Raw genomic sequence first — 16,165 nt, 5'->3', positions numbered from 1 at the left:
GATCCAGTCAGCTTGATGCCCACGATTCCCTTTCGGGGTCCTTTCCCTGACCGAGTCTCCTCTCCACTGACCCTTGTGGCCCTGAAATCCTTGAGATGATATTGGCAACTCTCTGTGTTCCCATCAGGAGTGTCTCATTTGCCCACCTCCTCTCCTTTTCTTTCTCACACTCCTTTATCCTGCTCTTCCACATTTTCCTCGCCCCTTCTTTGTCCTTGATATCCAGGCAGTCGGCTGCCCACAGCATCCTCACACAATTGCTTGCACGGACTTATACTAAATTCTGAAATTGCCCTCTGTGTGTGTGTGTGTGTGTGTGTATGTGTATTTCATTGTAGAAATGTGACTTGCTGACTTTTACTTATGTGGACACTTCTGTTTTGTCCTTATCGTTCATAATGCCTGTCCTGATAATACACGTTTAGTACTGTACATGTAGTCATCGATTATTGAGTCTGTTCATTAATTTTAAAGCTTATAAATAATATTTACCTGAACATGGACCATCCTGAAATAGAAGCCATCTTGAAAGCTAATGAAAAGCAATGCTGCAAACCTGCAGTAAATTAAACAGTGTACCTTACGTGGAATGAATTGAATCACCCTCCCCTTAATGCAGAGGCACAGTGACCAAATAAAAGGGGGAGCATCATGTCGATTGAAAGAAAGAAAGAAAGAAAAGAAAAGAAAGAAAGAAAAAGAAAACTATAAATATGATTTAGAGATAGTTGGAAACTTTTGACCAGGAACTAAATAATGGATGAAATTAGGGAATCGTTGCTAATTATCTTAGGCATGGTAATGATGTGATTATCTAGAAAAACGTTCTTATTTTTAGAAAACTTGTGATCAAGTAGTTTGCGGTGTCGTGCTATCTGTTGAAAAAGTGTACACCTCTACACACACATTCGCTATCCATACACACACACAGCGAAATTAAACAGGGCAAAATGTTAACAACGTAGTGTTTCTTCCGCTGGTCTTTTATTTTGGAAATTGTTCCTAGTGGGGAGGAAAAAACATCCCTCTCCTGCATGTTACTGTATGGTTCAGAGAATTTGCGTTGGGAGCTTATGTGTAATCTTAAATGTTTACCCCCAGTTCTTGGATGACATAGAAAAAATAGGGTGTTCAAAGGTGGAGGTTGATACAAAATCACTAAGTAAAGCTATGGAAGAGAGAGTATGAGATGTGGGTTGACGAATATGGGGAGAACTGTCCGCAAAGTTGGCTCACGGTTACGTTTCCTCAATCCCTGGGCAGATGTGACATTCAGGCTGGACGATGGAGCCATCAGTGCCCACAAACCGTTGCTGATCTGTAGTTGCAGGTGGATGGCGGCCATGTTCGGGGGCTCATTTGTGGAAAGCGCCAACAGTGAGGTATGTGCCTTCTGAAAAGTCCACGTGCTGTCTTGATGCAAGTGGGTGTGTTTCCTTAACCGGACAACTTCCGTTCTGTAACTGCTTCCCTGAACCAGTTCCTTAGGCCGTGTCTGAGCATCAGGTCACCCTCTTCCTAACTTTGAAGTTAGGAAAAGCTGTTATCTGGCTCACTGCTTTCATTTGTAAACCATGATCCATCGGCTCTCCTTTTTAACAAATGTCAAATCTTGCTTTTTAACAAAAGCAACATACTGTCAAAATCACATACAACAGGGGCAGAGTCCATCTTCCAGAAGTTTAAGGTGTGAAAAGCTTCCTCAGTCACCTGCATCCTGGGCTCAGCTAGCCCCTGACCAGACGGCAGGCGGGTCAGAAGCCACCTCGCTGGGCCTCAGTCTTCTCCTCTGCCCCACAAGGGACACGAGGGACCGCCTGCTGGAGCAGCAACGCTCCTCGAGGTGGAGCCCCAACCTGCCTTCTCCAAGGGTTTGTTAACTGGAAGGAAACCGTAATGGAGCCAATGGTCACTCCTCTGAACACGCCTCCCTTAGGTCTGGCGGAAGCCACTGAGTCACCTCCCGGGCCCTGGCCCTATCTCCAGAAAAAGGCTCTTCTTAGAGCCGACCAAGCAGCGTCTTGAAGACCTTCCATGTTCATCTTTTTACGAACTGAGTCGGAAAAGAAAGAAAAATTCCACTCAAGCACTTCTAACTTTAGTCTACAAGAGCAAGCATTTTTGTTGAGTTTTGAAAGTATTTTTTAACCATCTTTTTTTAAAAAACATGGGGACACCCCATCAAGTTTATTGTCCTAAGGGGCTTGTTTTGCATATCTCAGCATCTCTCCACACTTTTAAAAGAAATAAGGAAAACAATGGCTAACTTTTCGAAAGGGCACTCACCCCAGAAATCTGAGCACCCCTATTGTGACCCAGGAGACTGCATTTGCATCTCCGAGTAGGGAAGCAGAATCCCAAACCCGGATGGCTGGGGCCGAGGAGGTCACTAGGCCACCTCCTGCTTCCAGAACAAACTGCAGCTGCTCCTAAACCAAGCCCCAGCAAAAGGCTGTCTGCTGTGTGGGGGGAAAGTGTCAGAATTATCCAGATCACCTCTCTTGGTGTCTACCAGCCTTTCTGAATCAGGACGTCCTCAGCTGTAACTAAGAAAGTCTTTTCCCGGCCATCAGAGGGGTTTCAGAGCCTTGTCCCCGAGACGGCAGCAGCATCGTGGGGGCTGCCCGATGAAGGATGTGGGATTCAAATCCTGAGTCCTCCATTTACAAGCTGTGTGGCTTTGGGCAAACGACCCCCTTTCTGAGCTCCGATCTCCCTGTCTGGAAAGCATGAGGATAACCCACACTGTGGAAGTGAGGTGCAAAAGTCGGTCCTTGCAAGTCCCCCCTGGGACCATTCAGTATATGTAGCTGCTGTTAGTCTTATTGAGATGTTGGTAGGGTTAATGCTCTTTCACTCTTACTTCCAAGAAAATCTGGGGAAGCTGCCGATTAACAAAACTTGATCCAAATGGCATTTCACCTGCTGCCGTCATCTCTGGAGATAAAAGGCCTAGGGAGGCTTGCTTGCCTTACTTTTCCAGCTCACTGAAATATGTGCCCATTGTACGGCAGAGCGCCCGCTATTAACAGACCAGAGTAGTTGATCAAGGTCAGGAACCCAGGCACAAAGGGACACTGTCAGAGCTGACCTCACAAATGCTAATCCCCTTTATCCCTTCCCAGAATGGACCGTAATCGTCTCCAGATTAAAATGTGCAGGAGAGGTGACCAACACAAAAACTTGTCAGTGAACGTGAACGCGCACGTATATGGTGAACAGCCTCTCCCGGCGGGGTCCCCTGTGGAGCATGACCTCCTAGAAAGACTAGGTCATTAGCCCGGTGGCTGAGACTAATAGGTATGGATAGCTGGTTCTACCCAACTTAGAAGACAGAGACCATGGACCCAAGCAACGAAGGTCTGTGCCAGATCCCTGTAGCCAGTGTGTTGAGAATGTCATAAGCTGTTGACACGTGTGCCGCTGCCTGCCCCTTCCCTTGATTTCCCCTGTAGACTGTAATGGTTCTGTCGTTAGGAACTCTATTCCCACCTTGACCTTGAGCAAGCAGCCGACCTCTCCAAACCTGTGTGCTCCCCTGTGAAATGCAGGATAACAAGAGAAGCGTCTTCAAAGGCAGCTAAGTCAGGAGAATACATGTATAAACATAGAATTCGGTGCTTGAAACATCAAGAAATATTGGTGACTATTGTCCTGGAGGATTCTTGCTCAGTTCTTTCCATGAGGGATTAAAAATCTTTGTCCCCTGAAAGCCCTAACTTAAAAAGCCCCCAGATCCCTTCCTAAACTAGCAAAGTGTGGTTAGAGGGATCATGGGGAGGGAGGAATTTCAGTAAAGATTTCACGACTAATATGGCCTTGTATTGGCACTTGGGATCTGTCCTTTTCTAGGGCACCCATTAACTCTTTATTGCCCTGTGAAAAGCTGACTTTCCCTTCACAGTTCAGTATTTTTTTTTTCATTAATAGAATTCTCATGCATATCCAGAAAGGAATAAAATATACATTGATGTTACTTTAACATTTTTTGTCACTTAATATTTAAGAAGACATTGTATTTCACTTATATTTTTCTCATTACTTTTAATGTAGCAGTAAGCATAATTCTCTCCCCAGAGGTACTCAGCAAGTGATTCATTAAAAATGCATGCCTGGCTTGTAGTAAGCAATGCTCTGGGTTTGGAATACTTTCTCATTCTCTATGAGACCGCCTCTAATTATAAGCCTAATAGTCTGAGCTGATCTTCACAATTAAAATTTTAAACCAACGGAACTGGAATATGGGAAGTTGTTTAGGATAGCATTATATTCTCTTTGCTGACTTTTTTTTAAGGTACACCCAGCAGGTAGCATGCAAAATTCTTAATTCCATCTCTTATGTAGCTTTATGTTATTTTTAAAAGTTCTATGAAATGATCTCTCCATTGTTATACATAAACATTAAAATCACAGAAACAGTCTTTTTTTAAAAAATGAGAGAAAAAGGTGCAGGTTCTGAACATGGTTTTAGTTTATTCTTATTCTCTCTGAGGATCCCAACCATTATTTGCCCAACAAAGCCATCGCTTCAGAAAAACTGTTAGCATCATGTTATGCAAGAAGGAAAGAGCAGGTCATGGATGACTACAAACGTCAGAACACGCTGATGACATTGGGAAGTATCAGGGCGAGGCTGCTTACAGGAATCTGTCATCTCCTGCTGCCAGGAATAATTTCTTCTCACTTAGGATGTTCATTTTGTCGTGACTTAGAACACACTCTTACCAAAGAACGCTAAGGTAGTCCAGGTATCTTCAAAATCCAGAGTCTCGATGAAGAAGAAAAAACTGTAGGTGTCACTGCTTCCAAATCCCCCCTCCCCCAGATAACATATGAGGAGACTGAGGATCAGAGAGGGCGACTGATTTGTCAGAGGTCACACCCATCCTAGTGACAAACCCCAGGGCCTACCCCAGGCTCTTCCCTTTCCAAGCCACTATTTTCCAAAACAGCAGACATCCCCATAGTGGAGAGCGGGTGTTCACAGAAAGCTCTGAAACTGTTTATATTTACGATCACTAATACTTTATAGCACTTAGGACTTTGTAAAATGTATATACTTTTCGCTATCAAAATGGTCCAGATTTTAAAGTTTCACAACTTCAACTGTCTATAAAACTGTACTAATCCAGATCTGAGCTGTATAAGATAAACGCAGGTGTCGACGTATATGTACGTAAGCATATGCACAAGTGTGACTGGTAACTGATGTTAGAGTCACTGGAACAGCAATTAATTACAATACAATGGCTTCTTTGTTTTCAAGTAGCCTCAGTAACAGTTACTTCTTGCCAGGTTGTATCTATTGTCAAGACTGTGCTAGAAACTTGAAATGATGACACTTGTCAGATCTTTGATGGTTATAACCCCTGCAGCTTATGTACCAGATCATAATTGTTCTCTTTGACTATGAAAGGGAGTGGATGTGCAATTTTCTTACTAATTCTGGGAGGTTTAGGGTGGGGTAGGGGGGGCCTTCCCTTTGATACATTAAGAGAAAGCTCGGTCTGCCAGGATGTTCCCTCTGAGGTGGCTGGTGACTATGCAGGAGGATAATGTAGGTCATCATAGCTTAAATGAACCTGGAACCACGGCCCAAGAAAGCATTGGCCAAAAGCCCCATGTAGATTGTGCAGGTAATATATATGTAAAGAGAAAGATTAGATATATAATGTAGATATAATCATGTGTAAAAGAGATATACTCATATATCTTCATATGGTATATAGAGGTTTATTAAGTACCAGCAATAGGCAGCTAGTAACTGTTCATCCTTTTGAACATAGAAGTCTAGTTCTTAAGAACTGTTAGTGAGATATGGTACTTTATTATACCGTGACCCAAACCTTTGCTTCCTTGCCATGAAGGGTTTCTTGTATGACACAGCAGTCCTGAGCAGAGACCTTAGAATTACACTCCCTAGGTTCACCTCCCAGTCACTTACCAGCTTCATGACCTTCGTTACCCTCCATGAACCTCAATTTCCTTCCCTGTAAGATGGCAAAAATAATAGTTTTTTCTCCTAGGGAGAAAATCAGGATCCGAGTAGATACTGTGTGTGGGAAGCTTGGCACAGTACCTCGTGTGTAGGAGGCCTTCCATTAAGGTTAATTTTTATCATCATCGTGATGCCAGGAGTCAGTGGCAATGGGGCTGTTCTGTACTATACCAGGACACGTCTGTGGGGTTCCTTTGAGTCCTCGCTGCTAAGATCCCTCACCCCGGCACTCTAGCACACTCTAGAGGGTACCTGTATTGGCGAGAACTACAGGTGCTCAGGAGGTCTCGAGTTAGGTGACTCCTACAAAGGAGAGTTTACCAGTCCCAACCAACCCTTCCCCGCATGTGCCAGGCAAGGAGTTCTACAGATTCTCTGAATCTACTGATAACCCGATAATGTTCCAGTCATTTTGAATCCATGCAGTTGTGCCATAGGAAAAATAATGAAGTGTGTATACTGTGTTTGCACATACTGATAGAACGTTGGACTCAAGCCAGTCACTGTGGCAACTAGGGTTGCTCAGCCCGTGTTTTGACATCTTGGAGAGCTGGGCTCTCTCGTGTGTCAGCAACAGTATGGTCGGCAGCTCCCCCTCACCTGTCATGTTGCTAGGAGATTTCTTTCCCCACAATAGGGTATTAGAAGGTACTTGGCAAGGAGAGCCCATAATGTCATCATACATTTACAGCCCATTTGTCTGATTTATGAGTCCAAATAGCCATTTAAAAATTCCAAATCAGGCTTTGTCGGGCAGCCCCACTCCTTTGTCATCTACAAATCAAACTGTTATGTTTAAAGCAGTAAATAGCGAAGGACTTCGACGCGCAGCCTCAAAGCAGGTGTCCCAGACTTGCTGATACCAGATTGTAAGGTTGGGATATTTATAAGCAGTAGAGCCTGGAAATGCCCCCACCGCTTTCTTCAGCAGAGCTGAGCTTCTCAAATAACATTACAGGTGTATCTCCCGAACATAAACAAGATGTCAATGCAAGCGGTCTTGGATTATCTTTATACCAAGCAGTTGTCACCTAATTTGGACCTGGACCCACTGGAGTTAATTGCCTTGGCTAACAGATTCTGCCTGCCACACTTGGTTGCACTTGCAGGTAAGTGTGAGGACTCGGGGCCATGCAGGGTCTGACTGTCAAATTTATCAAAATCACATTTAGGCAAAAATAACATTTCCGGGGAATAAAAATTAAATTTTTATCACCCAATATAGGATTGTCCTGTGCAGGGTGATATAAATTGATCAAATGTTATCAGACAGCCCAGTTCAATTCCACAAATGTTTCTTAAGCACCTCTTTGTGGTAGACCCTGTAGGGGGGACACAGTTATCAAGAGGAGTGATGCGTGGTCCCTGCCCTGGAGACCCACGCTCTGTGCTCTCTGCCTCATTTGTGGGCCGTGGGATTGGAAATAAAACTACTGTGTCCATGTTATTCCTCTGCTGGGTGCTCAGACACAGTCTTTCAGAAGAGCAGAAGGAGACCGTCGTGGAGAACGTAGGCTGCCGAACCAGACTGCCCGGGTTCGGATCCCGACTCCGCCGTTTACCGGCTGGATGGCTTCACGCTTCACCACTCTGTGTCTGCTCTCGCTCTCTCGCATGGGGATCATGTTATTCTCCCATAGAGTTGTTACAAAGATTAAGGAGTTAAGATATATATAAAGTTCTCGGAACAGTGTCTGGCACCTAGTAAGCATTATGTAAGTGGGTTTTTTTTTCTTTTTTTTAAGCTATTTTAGAAAATGTTCTGACATTGTCAAGAGCATTTTGGGAGAAAGAAGAAAGGGGGGACTTGGCTTCCCTTCTCAGAAATCCTATGCATCCTTTCTGGATTTGTTCAGTTGTTAGGCTGAAGCAGGTCTGCAAAGGATACGTGTGTATTCTTCACGTACCTGTTTCTTAAATGTCAGCCTTCAGCTTCCTTCACAAGAGGGCTCAGTTAGCAGGCTGGGTGTTTGTCACTACATTAGCTGACTCCTTCTAGCCATGAAAGCAGAAATAGTGGCAGTTTTGGTCACTGGCCTACCTGTCCCCACCCACAGCAAAGTGCCTGAGCGTATTAGCTTCCCAATAAACACCTGTCGAATCACAAGTGAATGAAAATGAATGTTTGAACAAACCGACTGGTCTTTCAACACTTGACTTTCCGGTAGTGTCCTTAAAAAGGAATGTATTTCTCCAGACTCCAGGTTTCTGCTACGCTCGTCCGGCTGGAGACCCAAGTCCTCTCCCTGCCTCACTTCTTCCCCCACTGGTTAGAAAGACAGAAAGAGCTCGTCGAGGCACTACTGTTCAAGTAGAGGTTCTGATCCGTTTGACTCTCCAGTGTTTAAGGGTTATCCTTTGAGGATGAAATTGATTTTTTTTAATTATTTATTTATTTGAGAGAGAGAGAGAGAGAATGAAACAGAGCATGAGAGGGGAGAGGTCAGAGGGAGAAGCAGACTCTCCGCCGAACAGGGAGCCCAATGTGGGACTCGATCCCAGGACTCCGGGATCATGACCTGAGCTGAAGGCACTTGCTTAACCAACTAAGCCCACCCAGGCGCCCCTGATTTTTTTTTTTTTTTCTTAATTGCCCAAAACAATTTGGAACCAAATGTGTTGAGCAGGTCTTGTGATTAATCTTGAGCTCATGCCGTTTTTGCTTAACCATGAAGTAAAGGTGAGGAAAACGCAGGACTGACCTCTGTGAAAGGAACTGGATGAAGGAGAGGTTCTGGGGTGAACTGCAGACTTCCATGGCTGTTTTCTTTTGTTATTAAAAGCCGTTACTACTGCTGTGGTTACATACACAGCTGCCTAAGATGATCCCTGTCATCATTTAAAATGTTGGGCAAGTATCAAGTATTCAGAACATGGTTTTTAAAACATCAGTTTCTAGGGTAAAAATGCATTGCAAGCCAACGTGTTAGGTGACTATCAAGAAATAATGTTGCTGTTACCTAGAATCAAAAAGCCTGATGCCTTCTTCTTCGGAAAATGTAGTTCCCAGTAGTTCTTTGTCAATCCAGCAGACGAAAGCTGAGCCCAAGAAACGGTTCCCATCTAGATATTATATTGACCCAAGCACGTAGAACAGAAGGTAAGCAGGGTCAGGACAGTTTACTGGATGAGAAGAACAGACAGAATGCTAGAAATGGGGCGCCTGGGTGGCTCAGTGGGTTAAGCCGCTGCCTTCGGCTCAGGTCATGATCTCAGGGTCCTGGGATCGAGTCCCGCATCGGGCTCTCTGCTCAGCAGGGAGCCTGCTTCCTCCTCTCTCTCTCTGCCTGCCTGTCTGCCTACTTGTAATCTCTCTCTGTCAAATAAATAAATAAAATCTTTAAAAAAAAAAAAGAATGCTAGAAATGAAAAGAGTGCCTCGACCTCAAGGAGCTAGGAACGTGGGCCTAGGCTGTACCCACATGCGTCAGTCCCAGAGGCAGGAGACCACTCTGTCTCAGAACCACAGTTTAAATTCAGCTTAGAAGTCCTGGGCACAGCTCCCAGGCAGAAGTGGCTCTCCCAGCTAGATTTTTGTTACTTCCTGTCGAAAGCTCCCCGCTCGCCCTCCCCACCCCCCACCCCAGTCTTTAGAATCTAACAGGCTGAACAATATGTCACCCATCTGCAGCTGTTGAGAAAGACATCTGCGTTCACATTTTGTTAATTCCCCATATGGATTCATTCCTGTCACTCAGTCCTTCCACTCTTAGAGTCTATTGAGAATTGGAGTGATACGAGTGGGAAAACCATCAAGTGGGAAGATGCTGGAGAGTCTAGAGGATTCTAAGAAGGCACTGGATGGACTGTCTAAAGCAACACTAGCCAACAGAACTTTCTGCAATGATGGAGATGTTCTGTGTCTGTGTTGCGCAATACAGGTGTGGCTGTTGAGCACTTCAGTGTGACTAGTATGGCTGAGGGTGTGACTTTTTAGTTTTATTCAGTTTTAATGTGAGTTTCAGTCTGCTCATCTGGCCGGTAGTCACCATACTAGACAATGAAGGTCTGCAGGAGTCCGGCTATTCCAGAAGTGCCAACAAGTGTCCCAGAGTCGTCAGCGCAGTGGCCCAAGACCAGAACTACCCATGCTGAAAGGCCCCCGGCACAATGGGCCCTGAGTTCCGTTCAGGTGTGACTGCCCAGAGCCGTGTCACATGTTCTTCTCCTCTTAGGTGGTCCCGGACGAGACTGTCTAGGTGAGATGTCTGGCTTGCAAGGGTATGGTTCAACTTTCTCCTGTTCCCTCTCTTCCCCAGAGCAGTATGCTGTCCAGGAGCTGACCAAGGCCGCGATGAGTGGCGTGGGCATTGACGGGGAAGTGCTCTCGTATTTGGAATTGGCCCAGGTTTGTAACAATTTGCCTTTCACCTTTTAAGTGTGTTCAACCAGTTCATTTAATGCTGATGAAACATTCCGTGGTTGCATCTGTCTAAATAAAGATGTCACCACTGAGTCACAGAGGGCCCTGTGTACACTGAGAAGATCTGAGAGTTTCACGTTTCATGCACCATTCCCCCTGCTGGGCCTCGTTTGAGAAAACAACACGGACCCTACCCCACGCCAGCCCCATTGTCCCCCGAGGCACCAGCTTCACATGTGGAAGAACAACTTGGGGCATGATAGGGGAAGGTTCTCTCTCTCCTTGTTTGAATTCTTGGACACATATTGACCAAGATCAGATGGTTTCTAGAACTCCATGAAGCCCTGTAATGCCCCACCTCTCACTGCAGTTCTCCTGGGGTTTTCCAAAATCAGTATTTGTTAGTATCAATATGGTGATTCCATAATTCCCGTAAATACTTGCACTCTTCCAGAGGGGCCCCAAGATCCGACTTCAGCTTTGTCACAAATAACCTACTCAAAGTATGAAGCTAAACTCTGCCTCAGTTTCCTTATCTATAAGGAGTGAGGATGATAATTCACATCCTATCAGCCTTACAGATTATCTTGAGAATCAAGTGGGAGACAATGTTCAAGAAAAGCGGGGAAGAGTAGAACCCCTCACACGTGCAGGGTGCTTCGTTCCTGGCATAGACTTACTGACGATGAGTTTACACTCGGAAGGAACGAAGAAAACATTCTTCAGTCCTCTTTTCAGCCCACTGGGTTTGGTTTTTTTTTTTTTTCTTTGCTCCCTCTCTGTTAGGGCCTTGGTTTACTAAGCCTTAGATCAGGTGATTTGAATGGATCTTTGTCAATCAAGGGAGGGGAGGTGGCTTCAGAGAGAGGAGAGAGGCACGTAGCAGGCCAAGTTGTTATTCCTTCTGTGGCCCCAGGAACAGTTCAGACTGAAACGGGGAAAAGGCAGAATCGGACTTAACAGCAACCCGCTGGTTCGGACTTACACAACAAGTTTTGGTTGTTTTCTCCCTCTTGTGTCCGGCACCGCCCGAGACAAAAGGACAGGTGGCTATAAATGGCAGATTCTCTGCCCTTAAGGCAATCATAGACAGGAAGAGAAATAGAAAGAAGTCCACATTATTAAAATCCAACAGGAAAAACAGCCTTATAGAGGTGACAGTCTCGAAACAGGTCCCGGGCACAGTTTATGACTTGTGCTGTCTCCCGTGAGTACTGCTCCTGCAGGAAAATGAAATGACCCAGCATTGCATCTAGGGCCGATGGACTTGAGATTGTGATTTGCAGGTGTGTGTTTGCTCTGGGTCCCCCACCCTGACAAGCCTCGGCAGGAAGAGTTCAGGATGGAGCCTCTGCGAGACCCTCACCTGCTAGCATGCCGGGTTTATTTAACCATCAGCGTGCGGACAGGTGGAACCCAATCTGTCGCATTTTCCAGTGTCCATGGTATAAATACGCCGGCCTGGCCGATTTGAACAACATGAAATTGCCGGCCTCGGGGTAGGGAAGAAATGGGCACCATTGACGCTCTTGGGCAGGTCCAAGCCGCCTTCAGGACACCAGTGCCCGAGTCTTACTTTCAGAAAGAAATCTGATCTCAAGAGTCCTAAGCTGGAAGCACCAGCAAAAATGATCCGTAATGTTGGGGTTGCAACTCTCAGAGTTTCTTGAATTATTTTCTGAGGACTGCTTTTATATGGGCCTTTGTTCACAGCTGAGATGTGGGCCTCCGAGGAAGCACCCTGTAAGGTTTCAAGGTTTCGCTTGATGAAAGAAACCCCAAGACCCACAAACGGAATGGATAGCTGAGGACACAGACAGAGCGTGGGGTGGGGTGGGGGAGACTTGCCAAATCTAGGGAGGACTGGGGAGGTGACTGTGGCATTTTGAGCACCAAGTCTGTTTTGGTCACAACTCCCTCAGCTGCTCCCTCCCCCCCGAGCATCTGCTCAGAAAGGAGACGACGTGGTGAGTCGGGTCCCTGCCCCCCTGCCCACACCACCCGCTCTTCTTATGTAACCAAAGGACAGGTACAGGACAGTCACACATTCCTCAGTCTCCTCTTTCGGGTCTTTGGCCCCAGCAAGGCAAGCTCTGACCTGCCACACAGAGCGCTCCACGTGGCTTCCTTAACCAGAGTCCGTGTGGGTGCCCTGGGGCCGGCTGGCACCTTCCAGAGGCCAGTCATGTATCACTCTCGGGCCAGCGGTGGGGGAGGCTGGGAGGCGAGGGGTTCTTTCAGCTCTTGATCTGATACGGTGATTATTTTTGGTGCACCTGTCACAGGAGTGAGGAAGGGGGGTGCCAAGTGCTATATTGGGCTGGCATTGGCGCCATAGCCAAAGTCATTAACACGATAGTCAAAACAAGAGGTTTGCTGAATCAGTTGCCCGTGCCCTTTATCTCTGTCACCCCTGGGGGGCTGATGATTTCTCTGCAGGCCCATTTTAGAAAGTAGAGTTTGACCCCCTTTTTGGTCACTTCCCTGTAGTTCCACAACGCCCACCAGTTGGCCGCCTGGTGTCTGCACCACATCTGCACAAACTACAACAGTGTGTGTTCCAAGTTCCGCAAGGAGATCAAATCAAAATCTGCAGGTGAGACCGCGGGTGCCCACTGGTCCGGGTCTCATTGCCTCTGACTGAAAGGTTGACCACCTACCTCCCCATGCCCCTGAGCAGGTGTCCAGGCAGCAGGCAGCTCCAGGAGAAGTCCCTGTGATTGGCTGGCCATCCCTTGCCTGTGACATGACACCGAAATTGTGGGGTGGGGATTCTCTTTGACAAACTTCGTGCTTGGGAGGTTTGGGTGGAGTGGGATCCAGGGTTCCCTGCCGCAGAGCATGTGGAAGTGGTGGGCTCTCCCTTGTCTAGGGAGCCCTGGAGAGGAGCAGGCTTCCGCTTAGAAACCAAGTGGTCCTGGGTTCAGGTTCTCGGTGCCCAGCTACTTCGGGCAAATGATTCTAACTCTTGAAATCTGAGTGTCACAATCTGCAAATGGTCCTGTCCCTGATCCCTAACCCCCACACACTGGCTTCTTGGGGGGGATGTACATGGGAGCATAAATGAGAAGCCTGGGGCACAGAACCTAGAACATAGAAGCCCTCAACCAACAGCAGGCCTCACCATCTGCATCCTTTTCCTTCTTCCCCAGACAACCAGGAATACTTTGAGCGGCACCGCTGGCCGCCGGTGTGGTATCTGAAGGAAGAAGACCACTACCAGCGTGTGAAAAGGGAACGTGAGAAGGAAGATATTGCACTAAATAAACATCACTCGAGACGAAAGTGGTGCTTCTGGAATTCGTCTCCAGCGGTCGCATGAGGAGCAAGAGAGACAAAAATCAGTAATTTGACACACCACTTTTAAAGGCACTACTGTAAAGTTAGTCGTATTATTAGCGATAAGTCGTAGTTCAGGTTTCAGGCACTGATCTCCCTCCACTGTTGTGCATTTATAACTTTGCTGGGATCAAAGCACGAGCTCCCCACCAATGAGCCTGGACAAAAAAGGGAAGTTGATGCTCACTGCATTCCTTAAACTCATATGTATATTTTTTTGTTAGAAGGCTTAATAAACTTTAGTCCGTTATTCCGTTTCTTTTTATACAAAGGAAAAAAAAATCCAGCTTTCATGTTTCAGAGTCCAAATTGGAAAATATTTTTATATGATCTCTTGTATTTTGTTGAAATGAAAATACTATGTATTACTTTATTTTACGGGCCACAAATTAACCATGAAGTTCGCCCTGTGATCCTCTTTGCCCACATGACCACCAGGCATTATTGCATAATTAGAGGGTTATCCTCTCGTTGCAAAGTACAGGGCTGGAATGAAATTCCCCCAAGCGCAAGTTAGAGAGCGTTTAATCTTTGTTCTGCCGACTAACACTGGTGTAATTACCAAGTCAACTCCAAGAATGTGTATTTTACAGTATTTGCCGTGTAAGTGCTAGTAATTATATGGTTCTCTGTGCCATGTAAAATATAGTAATACGGAGTCTTCTGTTGTTTCAAATGTCCAGATTCAAACGGATAATCTTTATAATCATGAGAAGGGCTCATTCAATCCCAGCATTAGCCAGGGCAAACCCACCAATGGACCTGAACACAAGAGCGAACCTAAGAGCATTGGTGTCTGGGTGGCTGCGGGAGGGTTTGCGTCTCTCCGTGTTCCTGGATCTTGCCGTGCTTCTGTGTGCAAATTCTTCAAAGACTTGAACTGAGATGGGCAAGGGGAGGGATCCCCGGCCTTCGGCCCGTCATCTGCAGGCCCGTCACATCTCACTCCGGAAACAGGCTTCCTCAGGTCCCTCACCTGCAGCCAACTTCACTTTGTAAGACACGCGTTTTTAACTCTTCCCAGGGAAAAATCCAGGCCACTGTAGCAGTAGGCTGAGGCAGACCACCCACTCCCGCTGAAGGTCAGCGGGGCCTGTGAAGGCGCAAAGCTGGAGGCCGGGTCGTCTGCAGTCCCTGCATTCTCCAGCGCGGACAGGAATCTTATTCCAAGAGTCTAGGAAATGGTGCTATTGTGAGTGAGTCCTGACCCTTTGTCGTTCGGAGTTTTCAGTGTTAAAATAGAAAGTACCGAGCAGGGGAGCTTGGGAGAGGCAGTCAGTCATTGCTTCTCTGTACATTAAAAGGTTACAGCACTCACGCGGAACATTTTAAGGCTACAGCGCCGCGCCTGCCGTGGGATGTGGCATGGCGGGGACGGGGCCGATTTTGTGGGGAGGTCAACCTACTGATGCTAAAGGCTGTTGATTTTTTTTTCCCTAGCTTACAGAAGTTGGAAAAGAGACAGCTGAGTCCAAACCCCAATGTCGACAACCATATGCATTTGAAAATCTATCCAGATGACAGATGGGCGTTTATTACTGGCAGTGGCTACACACCAGACCCAAGAGTCTGGAGTGGCACAGGAATGCCTCACCCTCTCACGACAAAGGAGAGGGCAGTGGAGTAGAAGTGGATGGTTGTAAATGCTACTTTAAGTTTTGATCAGTAGGATTGTAAATCGTTAGCAGAAGGAGAAAGGGGACAGAATGAGAGGATAAATGTCAAGACTTGGGAAGAATTGACATATATCCCTTCATAAAATGGTAGAAGTTGATTTTTTAGTGAGTGGTCAGAGTTGAATTTATACAACCAAAGTTCCCATGTGATTGTAATCTTGCCAAAACAGAATGGACACATAAATGAACCTGGGGTATAAGCAATAATATCCACCTAGTGTTTGTTATCAGCTACTGTAACCAAGTGGCTGGTTCATTTGGTTGATGCTGATTATGGCCTTTAACCATGGTGGTTTGTGTCGTGTTTTTTTATTTCCCAAAAAGCCAATAAAATTGTTTAGCTATAAAATGCCTCCTCTTTTTTTTTTTTTTTTTAAGGACTACCAAGATACCATGCGCGTGACTTAAATAGCTTTTTCTCAAAACTGTCAAAACCATAAAGGTGCTGGGTCATGGGGGCTATGTATGCTTCCATAACAAGGCAGCATCAGTGACTGTCATCTCTGTTTTCAGTACTGCCAGTAGAGTTTCCAGCGCCACCATATACATGAGGGTTCTGGCTTCTTGCTCGTGGATAATAGAGTTATGTCACTAGCTATGGTAGAACATTGGAAGAAACAGAAATGACGTCCATAGCCGAAAAGACTTATTATAATCTTGATTTTGGACCTTTCTGCCAGCAATGATGTGAAAGGTTGCATCGTGGGCTCATGAAGTCGATCTTTTTTTTCGAAGCAGATCTAAGAAAGGTTTTGGGGAAATCAATTTTTGGACTTCTAGGTCGCATAA

General features: G+C 46.0%; 1 protein-coding gene across 8 annotated transcripts in view; it reads left to right on the top strand.

The window, feature by feature from the left end:
* The window catches only part of RHOBTB1 (Rho related BTB domain containing 1), a 122,331-nt gene extending 106,606 nt beyond the window's left edge, over window positions 1-15,725 (top strand). For all 8 annotated transcript variants that reach the window (XM_059397470.1, XM_059397474.1, XM_059397467.1 and 5 more), the window contains 5 exons: window positions 1,264-1,382; window positions 6,957-7,107; window positions 10,258-10,346; window positions 12,852-12,957; window positions 13,514-15,725. In XM_059397470.1, the coding sequence (XP_059253453.1) occupies window positions 1,264-1,382; window positions 6,957-7,107; window positions 10,258-10,346; window positions 12,852-12,957; window positions 13,514-13,683 (635 nt within the window). In that variant the 3' untranslated portion in view covers window positions 13,684-15,725. The remainder of the gene's footprint in view (window positions 1-1,263; window positions 1,383-6,956; window positions 7,108-10,257; window positions 10,347-12,851; window positions 12,958-13,513) is intronic.
* The last annotated feature ends 440 nt before the right edge of the window (window positions 15,726-16,165 follow it).

Source organism: Mustela nigripes, chromosome 4, assembly GCF_022355385.1.
Source record: "Mustela nigripes isolate SB6536 chromosome 4, MUSNIG.SB6536, whole genome shotgun sequence".
NCBI lineage: Eukaryota > Metazoa > Chordata > Mammalia > Carnivora > Mustelidae > Mustela > Mustela nigripes.
The sequence above is the reverse complement of the archived record's forward strand: the minus strand, read 5'-3'. Positions and strand labels throughout refer to the sequence as shown.